The sequence below is a fragment of the Aythya marila genome (assembly GCF_965140915.1).
Source record: "Aythya marila genome assembly, chromosome: 3".
Lineage (NCBI taxonomy): Eukaryota > Metazoa > Chordata > Aves > Anseriformes > Anatidae > Aythya > Aythya marila.
This window is the reverse complement of record NC_139044.1, coordinates 84053829-84076261: the sequence shown is the minus strand read 5'-3', so window position 1 is coordinate 84076261 and position 22433 is coordinate 84053829. Positions and strand designations below refer to the sequence as shown.

Here is a 22433-nt window from a genome sequence, read left to right as displayed (position 1 = left end):
GCATCTGGGAGTCACAGCCCCGCGAAAGAGCTGACTCCAAGGCTGCTCGCAAGTCCTGCAGATCTTCCTGCTGCCTGCCAGACCTTCCCTGCATGCAGAAAAGCCAGAGGGGGAAAGGGCCGGGATGAAAGGATGGAGAAACCACAAAGCAGGGCTGGGGGCGGGCAGGAAGGGGACAGAAGCACGGGAGGGCAGCGGGTGGGGAGCTGGCAGGGGTCTGTCTGAGGGCAGGGCAAGGAGCCGTGCCACGGCACCTCCGGCTGCCCCAGGGCACCCTCCCGCTGCCGGGGCACCCCGGGGTCTCTAGGTGGGAAGGCGCCTCCGCAGCCCCACCGGGCTCAGGTGGAGGGGGCCGGGAGGGGTGTATCTGAATACCGCCGGGGACGGGCACTCCGCAGCCTCCTCGGGCAGCACCCTCAGCGTCCCAAGGAAGTTTGTGTCCAGCTCCAGCCCCCCGGAGGGCACAGCATGGCACCAAACAGCACCGCGCCCCCGCGGAGCTGCGCGCCCCCGCGCCCGGCGGCTCCTCCCCTGCCCTCCGCGTCCCGCCCGGCGGCGCCCGGCTGCTGCTCCTGCCCCTGCCCCTGCCCTGCCCCTGCCCTGATCCTGCCCTCATCCTGCCCCTGCTCTGCCCCTGCCCCTGCCCCTGCTCTGCTGCGGCCGCCGGCAGAGCGGCGGCGCCGGGCGCCCCGGTGCGGGCGATGTGACCCCCATGGGCGCCCGCCGGCGGCGGCGGGGAGCGGCCCGGCTGCTGCTGCTGCTGCTGCTCCTGCTCCTGCTGCTGCTGCTCCTGCCGCCGCGCACCGCCGCGCACACGGGTAGGTGGCGGCCGTGCCCGATCCCGACGGGTGGGATGGGATGGGATGGTAGGGGATGGGGTAAAACGGTGTGGGATGGCGTGAAATAGGGTGAAAATGGGGTGAAATGGGGTGAAAATGGGTTGAAATGGGGTGTGATGGGGGCTGCGGGTTCTCCCCCGGGACAGCGATAGCATGGCACGGCACAGCACGGCATGGAGGCTCCTTCCCCCGGACACAGGAGAGCTGGCCCATCCCGGTGCTGTGCCGAGCCGTGCCGAGCCCCCAGCCTCTCCCCGGTGCCCCCCTGCACAGCAGCAGCCCCGGCTGGGCACGGATCCGGGCCGGGGTCCCGCGGTGAGCTGGGCGCTTTCGCCGCTTTTTGCGCTTTGCGCCGGTTTTATGGCCCCGCTCCTGCCCCCCAGGGCTCGCAGTGGGAGAAGAGGACTGGGTGCTTCTGTGAGGCCGCTTCATCTTCTTCTTTTCTCTGCAGTTGCGGGGGAATTGGGCTGTAGAGCACTTTATGTTTCTAAAATGTCAGTTTGCTTTCAGTTGTAATCTGAGCGCGTGCGCTCGGGCTGCTCCTTGTTACGAGCATCAGGGTAATTCCCCAAATACCTCCCGTGTTCCTAGCTTCCCCTGTGCTTGCCAGACGCCAGCCGCAGGAGCCCTACCTGCACGGTGGGAGATGTTACAGCAGCAGGCAGGATGAGTTTTTGGCAGAGATCCTGCCCGCCTGTGCCAGCGCTGAGCGCCTCTGCCTCCCTGCTGCCAGCCACAGCCAGACCCGACCCTGGTGACAGCCCAGCAGGAGCAGGCTGGGGGTGCTGCCAGGTGGGCACGAGCTCGGTGGGGCCTCAGCTGTCACTGGGATCATCTCACGAGATGCTCTGTCTCTCCAGCATAAAGCAGAGATGAGCACAGCTTCTGAGAAACCTACTGGTCTTCTCCCATTAAAGCCCACAGCAAAACTTCCAGACCTAGCAAGAGCTGGACTGTAGTAAGGAGCACACTTCATCCTCGAGTAGCACTGCTTAAGGATGGTTTCAGTTAACTCATTTGACCAACTCTTCTCTCATGCACCAGTGGCTTTCAGAGATGGGCACTCCGAGCTCTCCCTTCACGGGGCTGGCTCCCTTTCAGGCAGCTGCCCACATCACATTCACTTCATCGAAGTCCACTGATCGCCAGTGCAAGTGGTTTGGAAAATTTCTATAACTGGCTTTCAGTAGCCCTTTCATTTATTTATATTTTAATATATATATTTATTTATTAGCACAGACTGCTTCCAGAGAAGGTTTAGAAAAATGTCAAGGGAGATGAGCTGGTTTTCACTAACACTCCAAGGGAGAAGGGAAACAGCACGGTCCTGAGTTTTAGCTAGACGTACTTACACGTTTTTATTGACAGTCAGCAATATCAGCACAGAAAGGAGAGTTTTGCCTTTCACTGAAGGCTTACAGCCTCCTTTTTCACCTCTTCTATTTCAGCATAACAAGTAAAAACTGTTTTAACACACCCTGTCAGTATTGTGCTAATAACAGAAGACATTACATGAGGGGCAGAACTGTAATAGCAGTCCTCCTGCTCTTCCTCAAAATTGATGTTACAGGTGCAGAGCCATGTCCTCTGGGTTTTTTCTTCCAGCAGAATAAGCCTGGGTTGCCAGTTGTGAGCAGATGCAGTCCTGCAAATACTGCAGCTGTCCCGGGGGCTTCACCCGGTGCCAGAATAGGAACAGATTGCACAGGGGCACCAGTGCACCTCAGTACCGTGGCGAGCGGTTTTACAGCAGGACTTCACAGACTCGGGTTCTTGCACCTTACAGCATCCATGCTGTGCATGTCCATTGGGAGTTTCCAAATTAATTCCTCTCCAAATAATGTGGCAGCAGCTTTTAAACATTAACTTACAGACGGATCATGGCAAAACACTAGGCAAAACGGCTTTTCTTTTCCCTGTGGTGTATGTGTGGGTACAATCCTACTCTTACTGGATTACATTTGCTGTTTCAAAGGTCCCTGAAAGCATGAAGAGCTAAGGTACTGCTGTCCAGTGATGTGTGCCCACTTAACACATGCTGCCTTAGTGTTACCTGGTTTTGCACAGGACAAAAATTTCACTTGTCACTGCACATCAGTGGGATTTTTATATATTGGTGTTTCATTTGCTGCTAAAAATCTGTACTCTAGAACAGACGAAAAGGGATGGAAAATGCAAAATGGAAAAGCAAATGAAAAAAAAAAAAAAAAAAGGAAAATCCATAGTATCTAGAAATGCGGCGTGTTCTTCCTTACCACAAGAGCTTCATGATTTTTGTAAGCAGCTCAAGGATAGGGAAGAAGCGTCACAATTTTTGAATGCAATAGAATGTTATTCTCTTAATTTACCAAACTTCATCTTAAATCCTTCCTAGTGGGGGCTTCCCTAACCACATTCTTATGTAGTTAGAGAAGCTGTTACATTTCCAACTCAAAGAGTCCAGTCTGTACCTTGTAGATCTGTTCAGAGAAAAAGCAAGTAACAGATGCTACATTATACAGATTCTGGGAAAGGCAAATGAGCCTGAATACTGTACTGCAAAAATAGAAGTGTTTTGATATATTTCAGGCACGTTTACTATTTTTGTTCAGATCAGGCATGTAATGTTGAAGCAAATAGCTCAGTGATTGCACTTACTTTGCTTATGTCCATATCGTGAAGCAGTCTTGGTATTGGATGTCTTCTGGATGAAGCTGACCTGGAAGGTGTTCTCCTTGAGTGCATCTAAAACAAGTAGAGCTAGTCCAATATTAGAAAAAAAAAAAAAAATAGAATGTGTACAGTGTAGACAAGATTTTTTTTCAGTGTTGACTTTTTCATGTAAGAGATCTGCTCATATTGGCTTGCATTGTTCACTAATGTAGACAACAGCTGTAAATACCACTTGAGTTGGTACATGGCTATACAAATTACTTTTCTTATGATAGGACCTTGAAAGCTTCCTCATTTTAATGCTTTCTAATAGTTGCATGAATTGGTTGGTCTGCACTGACATACCTGATTTAATTTACTTGTCTCTCTTTATTATATTTTTACTAATAAATACATCTATATTTTAAGAAGCAGCTTCAGACCTCCCTTTAAGCAGATTTCAGTATGTTTTCTTTCACAGTTACTAGAGCACTGAAACATACAAAACATCCCATTTTTATCAAGGAATTATTCTGGAAAATACAGAAAAAAAGGATGGGATCACAGTATAGGCCTTGCAGTTAAACCATTGAGCTTGAGATCAGGGATCATGTTTATGTCCAGAGGTTATATTTTGCCACGTTAAAGCCATCCAGAGGGCAGGCAATGTTCCAGTGCTAATAATCCACTCCTTTTCCTCCTCACCTATCCCCTGTAAGTTGTTGAGAAGGTGTGCACCAGACTGTGATTTTGAAGGGCAGAAATGAAATGCTTAGCTCAAAGTTCACCGGTGCTGAGATGCTTAGGTATTGACACAAGGTGATTCGAGGTATGTTTTGGATCTGAGAAGAGGCTGATCTGTTACGCAGACACAAACAGTAAGTATTAGCTGAGGTATTAAATAGCACACTGAAGTGTCAGATAGATCATTTCATATATGAGGCAAGTAGCGTGCATGCTGTAAATAGGCTAATTGCACCGTGGGTATACTCTGTGATGTCTGTGTGCTGCGAAGCCTCTGTATTGGAAGTACATGGGAGGGCTGAGCTAGTTTTTTTGTTCTGTGTGGTATTTTCTGGCTCTCTGCAGTGTGAAGGAGAGAAGAACAAATGTAATGTAGAAATAAAAAGGGATATTGGTGTGAGGTGAACTACAGTATATGAAGGAGTGTTATGTTCATACAATCAAAAGACTCATCCTTATTGTCTCATCTCTAATTTACTGTCTCATGTCAGATAATGCTGTGATCCATGCCCTGCTTGTTGGCTTGGCTTACAATTTCCACAACTAGACAAATTCTCATTACATTTTAATCAGGAACGGAAACAGCAAGAGTAGCTAATTCATTCTGTAGAGAAACTTCAAACACTGTTGGGAAATTGGGATTGAAGTCCAAAACTTACATATGTTTTGAGGTTCCCAGTGCTAATGTTCAGATTCGCTACTCCAGCTGGTAACCTTACCCTTCTTTCACTGTTATTCTCCAGTGGCTTTTATATTTTTAATTCCAAGACAAGCAAGTGGTTAGTATTACTCAAGTCATCTATGTACGTGTGGTTCAGTTTATGTTTGTTTTTATAGTTGTGGCTTGTACACTTCTACGGATTGATTTCTCTCAAAGAATTGGTGTTGATTACAACTGTATGATTAATAGCTAGGAGGGAGAATAATCATCCTTTACAACCCAAACAAGAGCTTCTTTTAAGAAGCTGAGGTTTGTAAAAGCCTGAATTTTGGAAGTCATCAGTAGATATCAGTAGATAAAAATGAAGTTTTATTAGAAAGCCAAGTTTAAATGATGTACAGATCTGTTTCTGCTTTACACTTTCTGTATTAGTAACTTACGGAGTTTCTATCTACTGCTGTTTTTATTACCTCAAAAAAAAAAAAAAAAGTACAATAAAACTAGATAAGGCAGAAAGAAGTGACAGTGAGATGTAGGACTGGAGGTACGGGATGGTTTACATATGAAGAGATTAAATAAACTATGCCTCCTTCTCATTGAAAATAGGTGACTGAAGAGGAATGTATTTATATATTCTTTTCCTGTCTGCCTGGCTACCTGAAGTATTCTAAGGTGAATGAAGGGTCACGAGAAAGGCTGTAGTCCCTTCTTTCCCACTTTATTCCCCAGCACCTTCAGTTAAAACTCACCTGACAGCTTAGCTGCTTTTCAGCCTCCCATTTTCCACTCCCTTTTCTGTGATGGGAACAGAAATGAATCCAAAAAATATTATGAGAAGAATGTTGCTTTAGGAGGGGAAAACAGGTTATGAAGATTTATGTATTTGAGCGCAGTCACACTCTATACACATAAGCACACCCAGGTTGGTATTACAGCTTTGAGGTGAAAGGGGTTAATTTATTTCATGGTAGTTTCTTAAAGGCTGGAGGGAGCAATGAGGCTAATATTTATTATTGTGTGTGGTTTGTACACAACTGCTCTTGGCTCTCCTTGTCTATTCTGAAAGTACGTCAGTATACCTGCTTTAGGGCGTACTGTAGTCGAAATAGTAATGTACAGGATGTGGCTCAGAAACACTAAAAACTGCTTGGAGAAGGTTGAGACACGTGTAATTGCTGACAGAGTTTTTTCACTTTATCAGAAGGTACCAGACAGACAGACAGACAGACGTGGAGCTTCACAACTCCCCAAATGTACATCAAGCCGTAGCAGTCCCAACATGACTGGGCTGCCTTCTCCATCGGCATAGTCCACAGTCAGGCTTCTGCTGTGCGCATCAAAATGCGTATACTGTTTTGGTGAACTTCAGGAAGAAAACGCCACCTTTACTAGCATTTTTGAGGCAGTCTTTTGTACCTTATACAGGAGGTAGGTGATTACGCTGAATGACTTCCTCTGTACAGCAAAATCACTTCAAACCTACAGGCGGGGTAAATGAGTCTAAAAATCATGACTGGCGGTTTTAACAAAAAAACACTTGTTATGTCCAGGAAAGATACTAAAAATAATACTATATCTGTTACTTGTTCACATCTGAACTTTCTGTGGGAGCAATCTGAACATACAGTCATACGGTGCCTCAAAACACAGCAGACCATACCTCTGGGGAGATTAACAGAAATGGGTGGGTGCTCCAGGAAACCTTCGTTTCTCGTGAGCTCTCTACAGGCAGCTGCTTCCCAAAGGCACTTCATGTCCCAGATTATCTGTGAAAGAAGCATGAATGTGGGGCACCAGAAGGGAAAAATAATGCTGTTGAGTACATGGAGTAGCAGAGATCCTCGGCAGGCCGCCTCATGCCCGCTGGGGTATTCCTGGCCAAGCCCTGGTACCATGCAGAAGATCAAGATCAGAGCTTCCAGACGAGGCTTTTCAGAGGGGACTTTCCAGCATTCCCTGTCCTCCCAGGCTGGAAATGGAGCTGGTGGGGCAGGGGCTGCCTTCATCCCAGCCAGATTTCCCAAGGGTGAGCGGAGGAGGCATCCCGCGGCCTGCAGGTCTGTGGTTTGGCAGAGCTTGGCGTGACGCACCACCCTGGGCAGCAGAGGGAGATGCCCACGCAGCTGTGGGACTCCTCCACAGGCACCCAGCACCATGCTGTGCCCCCAACTACAGGGCTGCCACCTCTGCGAGGCACTGAGCATCCCCCTCCTCCTGCATTGCTCCCTCTTGAAATATCCTCTTGCCATTTGTGAGCAGTGGCTGGGGATTGGGAACAGGTCGCTGGTTACCTCTCTGCCCCGGGTGGTCATAGGACCTCCCCTGTGAAAGATGAGGCACTGCAAGCTTGCAAGGTGTGCTAGCCCTAGCCTTCAGACCTCTGATGCAGAAGAAGGTGCTCCATATGCATCTTGTAGGTCTGGCCTTCCCTCGGAAGGGAAGGCTCTTCCACTGACACCACACTTTGTCTCTTGCCCAAGGGAAAATGTGGATTCAGAAGACGGCATTTCACTTATTAAACTAATTCAGTTTCCAAGAAAAACAAAATCCCTTGTCTAGACAAGCTGTTAGTAGGTCAGAGAGCGAGGAGCAACACCCTTTAGGCAATAAATAAAATGTTATCAGTACTAATTGAACTGTCATTACCTCATAGATATTAGCCAGCACTAAGTGATGAAGTTAAAAACAACTTTTGCTGGGTTTATGTAAAAAATAGATAGGTTATGTATTAGGATTGGTCCACAACATGCTGTGTCAGAATTCACCTGATAACTCTCACACAGCATCATTTTTAAAATATTTCTTTTCAAAAAGAAAGTTTACTTAACCCCAGAGCATTAAAAAAAAAAAAAAAAAAAAAATATCAGAAATATTCTAATTAAGCACTCATATTCTTGGCTACTGAGTTGTAGTCAATTTAATCAACAACAGGCTTTTAAAATGAATTTATTACTTTTTGGAAAAAAAATTAAAAAAAAAAAAAAAAAAAGCTTTTGCATTGCTAACTAACAAAATATTACTCAAATATTTTTCTTTTTCTTTTTTTTTTTTTTAATTAAGAAAAAAAACCACACCTCTGATGGATGGTGACTCTACGAATCTTGACCAACTTGAGAGTGATTTTAGATGAGCCCACCCTGATTTTTCCTCAAGTTGTTTCAGGCCAATGTTGATCTCTTAAAATTAGTAGGAAACATACCCACAAGCATTTTCTCCTATCAGAGTGGATCAAGAGCGTGTTTTTGCAGTACGGCATGGTTAGGTTGTACAAGCTCTACTCTTGTGCTTGCAAACCTTCAAAGCAGTGGGAAGAAAATTCAGTTTATTTAATTTCTGTCATACAAGTTAGCAGAAAGGAATAGGTGTCAGCTGCCACAGCCCTCCCCAAATGGCCTCCCCAGGTTCACCTGTTTCCAATGGCAGCCTGCCTGTTTTCTTCAAAAACAAACCCCACGTGTCCAAGCCTTGTCACTCTTGTTTTCCCATGTCTTTTCTCATGACTTCTGCTTTCCTGCCTCCTCCACCACCTCATTTTCATTTAGTCTCATGACCCTATTTCTGTCCCCATCACGCTCTCCCCTTTCCACCATGTCCCCTATGAAGAGGCTGTAATGGGAGTGACTGGCTCCTATTCTGGGAGGGCAAGAGTTTGCTTTGTGGTTACCTCTTGAGCGTTGTTCTGACTACAACAGGAAATCACCTCCGTGCTCCTCCCCCCATTCCCACCAGCACTGCTGAAGTAAAAGGGTTTCACTAGCCTGACTTTGTGCAGGGTGGTCCTAGAGCTCCAGCTGGGAGGAAAGGCAGGGAAGCTGCCATGACTTCTGCCTGCCCGTCTTTCTCCTCCTGTTCCTCCTCACTAAACAGTCCGTTGAATTCCACAGAGGAGTGCAGAAGAATCAGCACAGAGGAAAACTTTCAAGCTCAATTCATTAAAAAAAAAAAAATGTTAACTCATTTGCTTAAATTGTTACAAAGATGACTAATACCAGGTAATGACATTTGCTAACGTGTATTCCTGGCTTAGTGGGGTTTCCCTTCCTCTCTGTAACTTCTGATCTCCAGTTTTGGCTCAGTTCCCCTGTTTACCATTCATGCACTCCCTTGCATTCCTGCATGGCCAGTGCCAGCTTGCTTTAGACTGTAGATGTACCAGAAAAGACAATCCCAACCCTCTGCTAGGAAATGCTACTAAATGTTATGCTAAACGGACATTTGTTCTGATTGAGTATGACTATTTTTATGATATCCTTATGCATGTGTTTGAGGGAATATTTTTCATTGTAAACATCATCATTTAAGCAGATGATCCGGAGGAAGCAAAGGGAGTTAAGAATTCATAAGAAACAAAGAGCAGCAGCACAGAAGGAACAAGCAAGATTTCACACGAATTTGGTGGAAGTTGTCCAAAGCTGAACAGGGCAGTTGGTCACAACATAGAAGTGAATCACTGGTGTGCTAAATTGCTCCGAAGTTGCTTCATGTTTCACTGGTGGTTCTGTAGAGGAAAAAGGTGGAAAGAGGTGGCTGTGGGGCTTGGCATTTTCAAAAGTTCACTCCCAGCTGCAAATTGTGAGGAGCAGAGTGCCTGCTGTGTTGCCCCTAAATTCAGCTCCTGGCGCAAAGGAGCTGCTTCCTTTAAGGGTGCTCACCAGGAACACTTTCGCATAAGAAAATACTATAGCAATTGAAGCCAAAGTCTTTTCTGTCATTGTCAAAAAAGGAGTTCCTCATTTAAACAGAAGTAATTGGTAAGGGAGGAGTCCTCAGTTTTGACTGCTGTAGCTATTAGGAAAAGCTGTGTTGAAGTAAGACTTTCCTTTCTGCCCTAATGCTTTCCACATCATTCACTGTCATAAATTACGTCCTACATCTTACAGTTGTCTAGAGAAACTCTGTGACTTCCTATGATATTTTATTTTGCTATAAAATTTGGTGGGACGGCAATCCTTGTAGCCATGAGAGAGTGAAATACAATAGGTATTGCATGTTGTAATATTGTATTGCTCTCTTGGCTGGAGAGCAGCACAGTCAACACTGGTACTTACACAGGACAAATTTCGGTGGCTACACCTCAGCTTTCAGTGGGTATCTGTCTTCTCCCCACCCCATAACTTCAGCTAGTGTACAGAAAATAATCTTTTTTCTTTTTTTTTTAATTTATATATTTTTATGCTTTGCAGCTGCTGGGTTGTCTAATTCAAGAGACGAGTTAACAAATGTGTTTACAGCGAGAGAGCTCGGGTAGTTGCAGCTGTATTTGTCCTGCAACATTGACATTAAACACAGCCATTTATCACCGAATTAGGCAGCCCTGCCTCCTAGCAGATAAAAAGCAGGTGCACTGAGCAGACAGTAGTAATAATGCACATACACATGCAATATACTTGCATAGGTGTGTGTGCACGTATATGCATATGTGTATAGATAGATCGATGTGGCAATAGCCAGCCCCAAGGTTTGAACAGTACCAACTTGAGTGAGGCGGCTGACTGAGTACTCTGTGTGATTAAAACTGACCACATTTTTCAACCCAACAGAGGCGCTTTTACAAAGAGATGAGGCACCTGCCATCAAGACTTTTACTCATGTGAATAACCTCACTGACGTCAGTGGATTTTTTTGCTCACATGTGAAGGTGTTTTCAGGCTAAGTCACATCTATTTTGAAGAGTCTCGCAATAGCTTACTCTAAGATCAGGACTTGGCTCTTCATTGTGGTGGTGAAGTTTACAAGCCTATTTTATTACTGTCTTTCCAGTCCAGGTGTGCAGTCATGAAGACATAAAGAACAATATTACTCAAGGTTTGATTTACAGCATTTCCAAAGAGAGTAATAATGGCTCTGGGTTTTTTTACACACATGAAATAAATAAAGGAAATTACTTCATTATACTGGAAAGTGATGACAACCAGTACAGACTATCTATGAGACACACTAAACCTACCAAAGTGAATTGCATGACTGATTTCTGCTCTCATGTAGGCCGGTGTAGACGGAAAATACTCCATGTGACATCCACGCCATTAATCGTAGTTAATGGAAAGAAAATTGGAATATGATTAGTTATATTGCATTTAAAGACAAGATACCAAAATAAGCAGCCGATACACATACTTGCATTCTTTACTAACTGATAACCTCAGGACGCACTAGCTATATCTACGTTCTATTTTTCACGTTTCTCCAGATAGTATTGTGCATCAAGGAGACATGAAGGAGTTTATTCTTCACTCTTCTCGTAGAAATTGTAGAGTGTGGCAGTTTTATTCATGTTTTACAGATGCAGAATTGAGGAAAGGAAAAGACCAGAAATAGAAAGCAAATCTCTGCTTTTGCAGCTGATGGAAAGTTAACGGTCCCAGTCCCTCTGCCTTCCAGATCACACTGAACTCGGGGCAAATCGGAGCATGCTTGCAATGTTGTAATGCTTTAGATCTTGTAAAGATACAGCCTGTGGGTTCTGTTGTCTGAGATTGGCTCATGCACTACAGTCAGTGTTTCTGTTTTGAAACTTCATTTACCACATCAGAAACCACACTGGGCGGAGGGAAATTAAAAAAAAAAAAGTCAATTAAAAAACACCTTTACGTGTTACTAGTTCAAAAATATTTTAGTGTAACAGATTAAAGTAGCAGGAGTGGTCAGACCTTTCACTAAGTACTTTGTTCTCTATCTTTTTCTTAACTTTCTCATTTATTTATTTATTTATTTATTTTTCCTCTTTTTCTTTTTTAATGAGAAACCTTTTATGGCTTTGATTTCCCACAACCTAAGAAAAAATCTGTGGTGTATTTCCTTCTTTTTGGGAATTGCAACAGAAAGTTCATTTGTTTCTCAGTTCCTCCTGCCCTCTCTGGACAGATTCCCTGATTGCCTTCTTCAGGGCTTGGGCAGGACTGTTTGACTTCTGATTTTTTTTCTCTCTTGTTCGTGGTTGCTGATTATGCAATTGATGGCTTCCCTGCACTCTCATACACTTTAGTGCAGGGATGTGGTGCAAATAATGAAAATTGATACCTCAGTGATTTCTCACAGTCCATACATTGCTGGCTTTGGTTAGTAGCTTGCACATCAATGTTTTAAGTTCTTCTCTGTTTCTCTGAACAAATGTTGCCAACTTCTGGATGCTTTCGTAGCTCTCTTGGGCAGCTTCATGTTTCCATTTGGATTAGTTTCACCTAAGCAGGAGGCACATAGAGGACATTTATATTGGTGGAAAGTAAAACTTTTTATTTCCCAGGTTCTTTATCTCCCACTTGGAAGCAAATGTGAGAGTAAAGCAGATGCAGAAGTATTCCTGTCAGTCTCTCTCTGCTTCTTTCTTACCCTTGGCATCCTCAAACTTTGGGATTTCATTGTAACCAAGCCTGTAATTTGAGCCCCTGCTAGATTACTGTTAAGTGGCATTTCTGTGTCTGAGTGTTCAAGGAAAGGGGACTTCCTGCATACTGTACGCTTGCCTTGAGGACTGTACCTGACAAGACTTGTTCTCCAAAAAATAAAAATAGAAATTTGAATGTCACCTAGCTAAGTGCTGGGGATAAAAGAGAGCATATATTTCTATTTAAGCATATACTGGCATTTGTTTTGAACGTTAATATACAAGTAGAGGCTTGGAAAACCCATAGTTTGCACCATGACTGTTTAAAATAATTGGCCCCTACAAAATAACAAGGAGATTTTTTTAATAAATGTATTGAAGATAAAAGCTTTTACTGTTTGCTTCAAAGACAGCTAGAAGTCAGACAGGTATTCAGGAAAATAATGGTGATTTTACTTAAAAAAGCAACTATGTGTTACATTTAGTATGTTGTACACAATTCATACAGGAGGACAAACACATTAATAGTGAAATATACTTAAAAAAAATTAAGGTCTGCTTAAGGAAGCAACAAAGGTCAAGGACTATTCATTCAGATAGGTTCCCGCTGTTCATGTTAATATGCTGTATTTCCTCCTTTCTTTGTCATGTTTTATTATCTTAAGAACTAGAATTGCATCGCGGGAGGAAAAGGGTTCTGAAAAGTCCTGAAAGACCACAGATTCACTTTTTCTCTTCTCCATTATGCTCTCGTGGCCACTTGTAAGAAGCACCTTCCCAGCACCTCCAGCCCCAGGGCTCATCTCAGGGCTGCTGGGAGGTGCTGGGGAGGTGCTGGGGCTCGCAGCTTGCAGCTTGGGATTCTGCTCCTGGGCCCAAGGTCACTGTTTTGCCAGCAGTTTAGCAATGTGAGCATCTCCATTAAATTTATGATTTTAAAAGTGTGTATTAGGAACAGAGGAAAATGGGTTCTTAGGAGCCCCTGGACTTGCTTGTGTTGCTTATTTATTTCAAAAGCTGGTGCAAAGAATGGTAATTTAGATGAGTGACATACCAACAGGTGCTCAGTTTTTGACTTTATGGAGAATAAAGGCAATATATAGCATTTTATGGCTTACTTAAAAATAAGTATCTGTTTGGTTAACTTGGAAGCATATGTACTTGCAGATGCTTAGTGTATGTTGTTCCTTTCTTGTTTTCTTTCTCAGGAGAGTTGTATTGTTCTTTGCCCAACCCCAGGAATGTCCATTTTGAATCTATAAACATGAAGAATGTCCTTCACTGGTCAGCACCAGAAGGTACAGGAGAAGGAGTACTCTACAAGGTGAAATACTCAGTGTAAGTTGGCTTATTTCATCCTTCACTGCCTTTTTTTAAAGCATTTTAAATTAAATATATATATGTGTGTGTGTGAGCTAGGGCTGCTAAAAACAAGAGAGAACTAAAATATGGCTTTGATTTAAACAATATAGTTTTTAACTTTTACTTGTGGTAATGCTTTCTTCAGATCCAGTTTAAATATATATATAAGAGAAGCTGTGGATGCCCCATCCCTGGAGGTGTTCAAGGCCAGGCTGGATGGGGCTTTGGGCAACCTGGTCTGGTGGGAGGCGTCCCTGCCCATGGCAGGGGGGTTGGAACTGGGTGGGCTTTAAGGTCCCTTCCAGCCTGAACCACTTTGTGATTCTGTGATTCTTGAGACTGTGCTGTGGATTGACATCACAGTGGCCTTCTGTACACATCTGAATGGATCTGGGGATATGGTATTTAATATAATATTTTGAGCAGCCAGTGTTTCATTGGTCTTTTCTAACAAACTCATAACCAACAGGATTCTTTTGATGTCACATACCTCTCCAGTTTAGGAGTCCAACCACTGAAGTTATCAAGTATTGTAGGAAACCAAGTAACGTGATCAGAATCAAGCCTCACCCCTTTGTAGGATATCAAGGAATTTGAGTGAAGACCAGAATCCATTTCCTTCACTCCCATCAAGAGAACACTAGGTCATTTTGAGGACAGTACTGGAAGTTTAGCTTATAAATAGGTGTAGCACTGCTGTCATGGGCGATGTAATGCTCCCAGGCTTATCCTCTGCTATATAACCTTCCCTTGGTCTAGTAGTTCTTTCATGACACCAAAAGAAATGTAGATCTCCAGAAGTTTCCTGTAACTTGTATTGGTTACTTAAACAAAGCAAGAAGTTCCTCCTGCAGTCAGAGACCACAACCTCTTTTGCCCAGATCTCGTGCTAACAGAGGAGAGACATAGTCCCCCTCAGTAGGAAAGAAGAGGTTTGTCTCCTGTCCACTCATCTGGGATACCCTGAGCACCTGTCTTCACACACTAGGAAGAGCCATTCTGGCAGAACTCTTGTCTTTATACAGTCATCCTGGCTGGGTTCTCCTGTGTTTAAATTAAAGCTGTGGAGACAGAGGTTGAGAGATGGTTGCAAGCAAATCTGGACTTAAATTAGTACCAATAACATCTCAGTTACCTATTGCCTCTTTTGGGTAGGGCCTACTCTGATTTATATTTCATTAACAACTTATGGAAGTCTTGTGTTTTATCTCAGCTGAAGTTGGGAGCTCCCTGAAGTTGCACATTTCTGCAAAACAGGCAAACTCTTCTATCATCTGGATGATCCATTTCTGTGTTACATTATTGGGTGACTAATATGGCAATAGCTTTTGCATAGCTCCTTTCTCTTTCTCTTTCAATATAGATATGGCGTTGGCAAATGGATTAGGAAGCCCGAATGCAGGAATATCAACAGAACGTGGTGTGACCTCTCCAATGAGACTGCTGACTATGAAGAGCAATACTACGCGAGTGTTAAAGCCTTCCTGAATGGGATGTGCTCTGACTGGATGGAGACGGCACGATTCAACCCTCTTACAGACAGTAAGGAAAGTTAATCACAAATCCAGGTGTTCATGGCCTTGATTAGTACTCTGTGTTCAGAGTGCATGTGCCTCATAGCATGTGGTATTTTAATTTTAATGTAAGGTTAGATTTTTTTGCTGCTGTTTGAGATTTATGCTGCTGGCAGCAGTAATTGAAATAATTGTATTGGAATTTGGATATATGTATGTTAAACCTGTGTACTTAGAAGCGCCTTATATACGCTGAATACTCTTTTATGCAATGGTAAAGCTTTACTCAAGGAAAACAAAAGCTGTGGCACATCCACTATATAAAGAACTCTGATTTTCAAAAGGCCCTATTAAACCAAGCAGTAATCATACTCTAAAGCACCATCTCTCTTATCTATGCCAGATAATCTGACAACATGTTGGTAATTTAGCCTGTTTTAGCAAATTGAGTTTCAAGGTTATATATTCTGCAAAGTCACAGGAATTCCTAGGCAAAATTCCAAGTCAGTGTTCAGCTTCCTTCTGTGAAGCTTCTCTTCATTATCTGGAAAGTAATTTTCTACCAATATAAATGGATTGTTCAAAGTTCTACCTAGACTCCCCAGAATATTACAAGAAATTATTATCATCACTTTAAGAAACTACATGGTCAATTCCTCTGCTGCATGTAACTATTTCATCTAAATGTTTATTTGTCCAGCTAAGATTGATCCACCCATGGTAAATTTATCATCCACTGAGAAATCTATTTCAATCATTCTGACTGCTCCCGAGAAGTGGAAGAGAAGTCCTGATGGAGAATCAGTCTCTCTGCTTCAAGTGTATCCTGGCCTGCAATACAATGTGTCTGTCCTCAACAAAAAAACAAAGAAACGGGTAAGCGTTGAGAAGGCTGGGGAGCTCCACCTATTCAATCTGTGCACTGTACTTACTGAAATGTTCTTTAACAGCAAGAATTGAAGTAGGACTCACAGCATTATAGTAATTGTAGTATCATTCAGGTGGGAAGGAAGCTCAAGGAGGTCTCTAGTCCAAACTTTTGCTCAAAGCAGGATCAGCTATAAGCTCACACATGAGCTTTGTCCAGCTGCATAGTGAAAATCTCCAAAGATGGAGACAGCATAACTTGTTCCACTGCTCAGCCGTCCTCTTGGAGGACAAGTTTTCCTTTTTACCCAGCCTGAACCTCTTTTTTTCTGCTTATGTCCCTTGTCTCTCATCTTCCCACCATTCAGCACAGTGATGAGCCTGGCTTTGTCCTGATAATCTCTGTGGGTCATCATGGTCCCCCTGAAGCTCTCTCTTCACCAGGTGGTGAAGCTCCAGTCCCTCAGCTCTCCTTGCAGGGCATGTTCTCCAGCCTTAACCGTCTCAGTGGCCCTCCACTAAACCCACTCCAGTTTGTCCATTTTTCTGTATAGGGGGAGCCAAAACTGGACACTGCTCTAGGGGTGGTCTGATGAGTACTGAGTGGAGGAGGTCCTTCCCCCACCCCTTCACCTACTGGATCCTCTCCTGTTGGCACTGCCTAGGATGCTGTTCACCTCCTTTGCTGCAAGGGCACATTGCTGGCTCGTGTTCAGCTCGCTGCCTGTGCCAGCCCCCTTCAGCAGAGCTGCTCCCCAGCCAGGCGGTCTAGTGAAAGTACTCACCAGGCATCAAGACAAAGCTCACCCTTTGCCACCACATTTGAAAGTCTGAATTCTTCTTTATCTCCAGATTTACATTCCGTATCAGGGAGTGGTTTCTAGCATAAACACAGTAGATGAGGAAGCGCTCAGTGATTACTTACAAAAATATTCATTATTTGTGTTCCTGTCCTCCAGGCACAATCTCTATCTGGCAAATCTCTGAGTTTCTAGACAGGATATTTACACCATAAAGGTTCCTCTCTGTTAAATGGTATATTAAAATGCTAAGATTAGCAATTAGAGGTGTATAGAAATTTCTTCTTATTATTTTTTTTAATAAAGGTTCTTGACATAGCGCAATTATTTTACTTTACAGTATATAAAATCGTTACCTTTCTGTAAGTGAAGAGTTAAAGGGGAAAATATTTTATTTTATTTTATTTTTTAATATCTTCTAGTGGTTCTTCTCCATCAGCAACAACACCTTGGTTGTGCCCTGGTTAGAGCCTGGAACAGCTTACTGTGTCAGTGCACAGATACATGTCACCACGCCACTTTTACACAGTGGGTTTTCCAAAGAATATTGCATTGCTACTTTGAAAGGTATGTGCAAGCTGTCAAATTGCAACATTAAGTTAGAAAAAATCATAGTGGTAGAGTCTGTAAATTTTGATGTATTTATTCTCAGAGTGAAAAGTTAGTACTGTTTCTGCCTCTTTGCACCCTCTTCTACACTGATGAAAACAATTTTGACTTTAAAACAAAGTTGGGACCTACTGACTGAAAGACAAGACAGGATTTGCATTCTTTGATTCTTAGTGAATGGAGATCATTTTTCTCCTTGAATGAGGTTTGAGAACGAAATAGCTGGGATGGTCTGAGGGGGCAGAAGTTAGCAACAGGAGAACTAGGGGGGATTATTACTTCATTTTAGAATTTAATTTATAATTTAGATAAAAATTTAAAAAGGTAATTTCCTGCAAATTCCTGCTTTAAAACATTTACATCCCATATCCAAAAAGCAATATGGAAAATGTTTATACTTCTAGTTGAATACGTTAAAAAGTTACTCCGTGCAATAAAAATGTTTGTTTTGTTAACAGATAAAACAGCAGATGAGATTATAACAGTCATATTTGGATATCTTCTGCCTGTCATGCTAGCTGTCCTTCTTATTTCAATGACATGCTATTGTGTGCACAGGTATATTCATGTCAGCAAACAGAAACATCCAACAAACCTGGTAAGTATTCTTTGTTGCCGGAGGATGTTGCCAAATTTGGCAAGAGAAATGCATTTTCCAAGGGGAAGCCATGGCTATCCACATACAAAAAGCTCTGGTTGCCGCTCAGATCAAGAAAGAACATCACATGAGAGTTTTACTAAATGCTATAAAAACACAGAAATAACACCAGTTAGCAGCCATTCTGCAAAGTTCGATAATTTTTGGAAGTAACACATTATGCCTACAAAATACTACGTTTGCATCCCATGAGCAGAGCTTTCTCACAGCTATCTCTAAACAAGTTGCTCAAGCACAAGCATGCAGTTACAGCAATGAATGAACACCGATGCTAATCCGGTCTGCATGACATGGTGGGATGGGAGCTATAAGGGAGGTGGTTTCAACATGCTGATCTTTCTGAAGAAATCTAGTGCAGAGGTGGTAGGAGAAGTGCTCACAGAGGGACTGGATGCTTCAGGAAAGGGTTGTTGTTCTTTTAATGTCCAATGAACTTTTTTATGTCCACCTTGAAAGCTTCAATTTTATTTCTGTACCTCTGAATTCAGTTCACGTTGAGGTAACAGATGAATATAGATCAGCTATTTTAGCGATGGTCTCTGCTTTTCCCAACCTACAGACTGTTCCACCTGGCCATCCCTTGTGGTCAAGGAGAGGTGGAATAAGCAGTTTGGTTTTAGTCCAGCACTTCTGACCTGGGGAGTTGTCAGACTTCTTACTACATACATTAGTGGCCTTAGTCTTCCATTCAAGTTTGAAAACCCTGAAATGCAGCTTCTGGTTGTTTTTATATTGAATTTTCTCTTAGTGACTGCTCCTGCAGTACTTCTTTTCAGCTACAAGTATTACTCATTTCAGAAAGATTGTTTATTTGTTTATCTAGACGATTTATTGCAGTCACAAGTCCAGCTTATGACAATGCACAATGCAGGCTCCATACACTGCACTTCAACGTTACTCTATTTTCCTTCTCTGAAAGGAAACCTGATATTATTTAATTCTCTGTAAGTTATACCTTAACACGGTAGCTGACTACGCTTGTGGGATGTGGTTTTCACTGCACTTCCTCTTCACTGGTTAAAAAGGGTGGAATAGATTTCTGTAGTCTGTGACCCATGGCCAACTCCGATGTTCCCTCCAAAGTCACTTGAGTTTGTACTGGTGGGAACAGAAGCAGAATTTGACAGAATTGTTCTAACCGTTATTTTGACAAGGAGAAGATGAGAAAAGGGAAATTAGAGCTGCTCATCATACATTTTTACTTCTGGTGGAATAAAAAAAAAGTGAGGTGTATTAACACTCTGGGAGGCATACATGATGAACTTCGTTCTTCCCTACATTGCATTACTCACTCTAATAAAGTCTAATACAGCCATTTCTTTTAAAAATATATTATAGTAGAAGAAGAAGCAAGGTGGTATTTTTATTACACTTAAACCAAAATATTTTTTTTCCTTTCCAGGTATGGCACTACACTGATAAATGCAAGGAAAAGGTTTTCATACCATGTGAAAAGATAGTGGTCAACCTTATCAGTGTTAATGTGGATGAGTACAAGCCATCTCAGGAACCCAATGCTGAGATATCAGAAAGGAAAAGTCCCCGTTATTACACTGTTTACAATGGCACTGAAAGGAAGGATTTGCCTCCTCCAAAAGAAGTGCTGGAAACAAAATACTTGCTTGATATTTCTCATGAAGAGATTTTACAAGAAGAAGATATTTTAGCAGAGAGGGACAAAACTGGGAACTGGCCATTTTATGGCCAGCCTGGAACAAAGAATACTCTGAGCCAGAAAAATGCAAGGACTGTAGAGTATGAACTTGATGTAAGGGTTGAAGACTTCAGTTCTGGTCAGGAACTGGAAGAACTTGTTTTGAAAGAGAAGACTTCTGCCTTAAGAGGGCTTCTCAGTGAGCCACAAATTGCTCTGGGGGACTTGGTTAACATCAAAACAGGACAGGCATATTGCCCCCAACTAGACGTGAGGTCAACAGACCCTTGTTTGGGACAGGAATTAGAGGAACCTAAACTGAAGAGGGTTGATGCAGTGGATGAAATTCCAGGTAAGACCCATATCAATTTGGTGGACTTGGATACTGGAAAATCTGGGCAGACATCCTATCCTCAGCTGGAAAAAATAGCACAGAGCCTCACAGAGAAAGAGAGTGAACAGACCATATTAGTGGATTGGGATCCTCATACTGGAAGACTCTATATTCCTACTTTGTCCAGTGTTGAAAATCAGGTGTGTGAAGGACTGGTTAAGTGTAATGATCCTGACAAAGAGGGAATTTTGTCCAGACTGTATGAGAAACAGTTGTCTGAAGAACCATCAGAGGATCAAGAAATGTATCTCCTGCAATTCAAGGAACTATGGGGGCTGCATGTAGAAATGGAGGACTGAACAGTAATTTTCTAAAATACTATAAAATGCAAAGTACTCTTTACTTTGCCAAAGAGAATGATGGACTCAGTGGTGCAAACACAGCATAATGTATTGAAGTTTTCAGAACTGTCACGGTTGACCAAATTATTCATGATATTTATAACAATTTCCAGACCCAATGTAAACAATTTCAACTCTCATCATAGACCTCTCAGGTAAAATACAATGGTTATGAGATTATTGTATTTTTTCAAAGAATTATCTTTTTACAGAGAGTGGGCTGTTAGAATTTTCACATTGTAGTTCTGTAGTTTCAAACTATTTTAGTTTGAAAGCAGTTATTTTTAGCAATAAAAAGCAGCAATATGACATTTTGTCGGGTTATTTCGTGTATCTTGACACATTTTTTTCTAGGTCTCACTCCTACTACTTTTAATGGTTGGAGCTGACTTCTGTGGAAGAAAAGGGCATTCCAGTATATGTTTTGTTTTGTTTTATGAATATTCTATTTAATGAAGAGGTTCTAATTTGTTTTTCATGACAAACTTCTCTGAGGTGCATGGTCCCTTCCATACTGCTACACAAATACACATCCAGCAAAATTTCTTTTAACAGGTATACCTACCAGTTCAACAAACGTAGGGAAGAAGAGAGACTAGTCATATTTTAAACCAGGGAAAAAGTTGGCACAGAGGGATTTACTGATACACCTCTACTCTTAGTGGATGGACTGTGTCTCGCTCAGCCTCAGCCACCAGCAGTAGAGCAGCTGTTTCACAGTGAAATGACTTCATGTCCTGCAAGTGTCTGTTCCTCTGTAATGACTTTAATGGCAGGTTAGCATGACTAACTCAGATGGAGAAGCCTGCCCTAGACACACCTCTGCTTTGTCAGACATCCCACTGCCCATGGCAGACCCAGAAAGTGTCCCTGCGTGCTTTCTTTTCCTATCTGATGTCCAGACCAGGACTTTCCATACAAGTTCACTTTTTCTCTGTGTTCTGTAATATTTACTTGGATAGTAAGGTTACCAGACACACTAGAAGTTACTTACTGAGGTGACATTTTTCCTTTCAAAGCCTGTCACTTTTGTCCTTTTTTTGAATACCAAAGAAATTACCATAATGCTTTCCTTGGTTTTGAAAAGGAGAGAGAAAAAACTTTTCTTTCATGTTCAAAACTTGTAACCTCCAAGGTAGGTATATCGTTAAGTCTATTTTTGAAGGAAGACCCTTAACAATATCTTTTCTCTCAGGTAATGTTTTTGTCACGTAGGCTTGGCATTTTCTATGATTATTCATCCTCTGAATTATTTTAGTTGCAGTCATAGATTTTAAAACAAGAAACAACAAATATTTCATACTGATGACTGTTTTCCTGATGTAAAAAATGTTCTCAACTGTCTTTTAATAAATATACAGATGTTGCAGCAATGTTATACCTAAATACTTATATCAATGCTTTTATCTATCACAGAGGTGGGTCATAGCTCAGGGTGAAAGAAGAAAATAGTTGGAGAGGGCCAGCTGAGCAGACGTTAAATGGACAGAATTTCTACTATTATAGACCAGCCTCATTAGTAATATTTGTAAGAGATGTTTGCAACACTTTCAGTGTTGCTTCCTTTTAATCTGAATTTGCATTGAATTCACAGAATCATAAAGTGGTTTGGGTTGGAAGGGACCTTAAAGACCTCTAACCCCCCTGCCATGGGCAGGGATGCCACCCACTAGATCAGGTTGCCCAGGGCCTCATCCAACCCGGTCTTCGAACACCTCCAGGGATGGGGCATCCACAGCATCTCTGGGCAATTTCTCTGGGCTAAAACTCTCTGGGCAGCTTCTCTGGAACTGATTCTACATTACAAATACCTTTTATATTATATTAATCAAATGAAACTAATCAGATGTGGTACCTTCAGCAAGCAAAACAATCACCATGGACCAAAATACTTCCATGTAAAACTATTTCTACCTACAAGATTTCAGACAAGAATCTACTATTAGTAAGATGGAAGATTGAAGCAATAAGAGAACTGACATGTTCCCAGCCTTTATTATATTTAAATAAAAAAATTTGTTAGCCCCATTTACTG

At 42.5% G+C, this 22433-nt stretch overlaps 1 protein-coding gene across 2 annotated transcripts; it reads left to right on the top strand.

Annotated features, from left to right (window-relative positions):
* Positions 1-576: 576 nt before the first annotated feature.
* Positions 577-20690, top strand: IL20RA (interleukin 20 receptor subunit alpha). Of its 2 annotated transcripts, none has more exons than XM_082755966.1 (7): positions 577-818; positions 13408-13537; positions 14925-15103; positions 15776-15951; positions 17165-17309; positions 17810-17949; positions 19412-20690. In XM_082755966.1, the coding sequence occupies exons 1-7, from the start codon at positions 713-715 to the stop codon at positions 20354-20356; spliced, it is 1821 nt and encodes a 606-aa protein (XP_082612092.1). In that variant the 5' UTR covers positions 577-712; the 3' UTR covers positions 20357-20690. The 2 variants fall into 2 exon arrangements, with proteins under 2 accessions (XP_082612092.1, XP_082612093.1); XM_082755967.1 differs by lacking the exon at positions 577-818 and adding an exon at positions 4284-4348.
* Positions 20691-22433: the final 1743 nt, after the last annotated feature.

Coding starts and splice junctions, on each gene's coding strand:
- IL20RA (XM_082755966.1), top strand. CDS start 713: ATGGGCGCCCGCCGGCGGCGGCGGGGAGCGGCCCGGCTGCTGCTGCTG. Junction 15,104..15,775: donor ATTCAACCCTCTTACAGACA/GTAAGGAAAGTT, acceptor TTATTTGTCCAG/CTAAGATTGATCCACCCATG. Junction 17,950..19,411: donor AGAAACATCCAACAAACCTG/GTAAGTATTCTT, acceptor TTTCCTTTCCAG/GTATGGCACTACACTGATAA.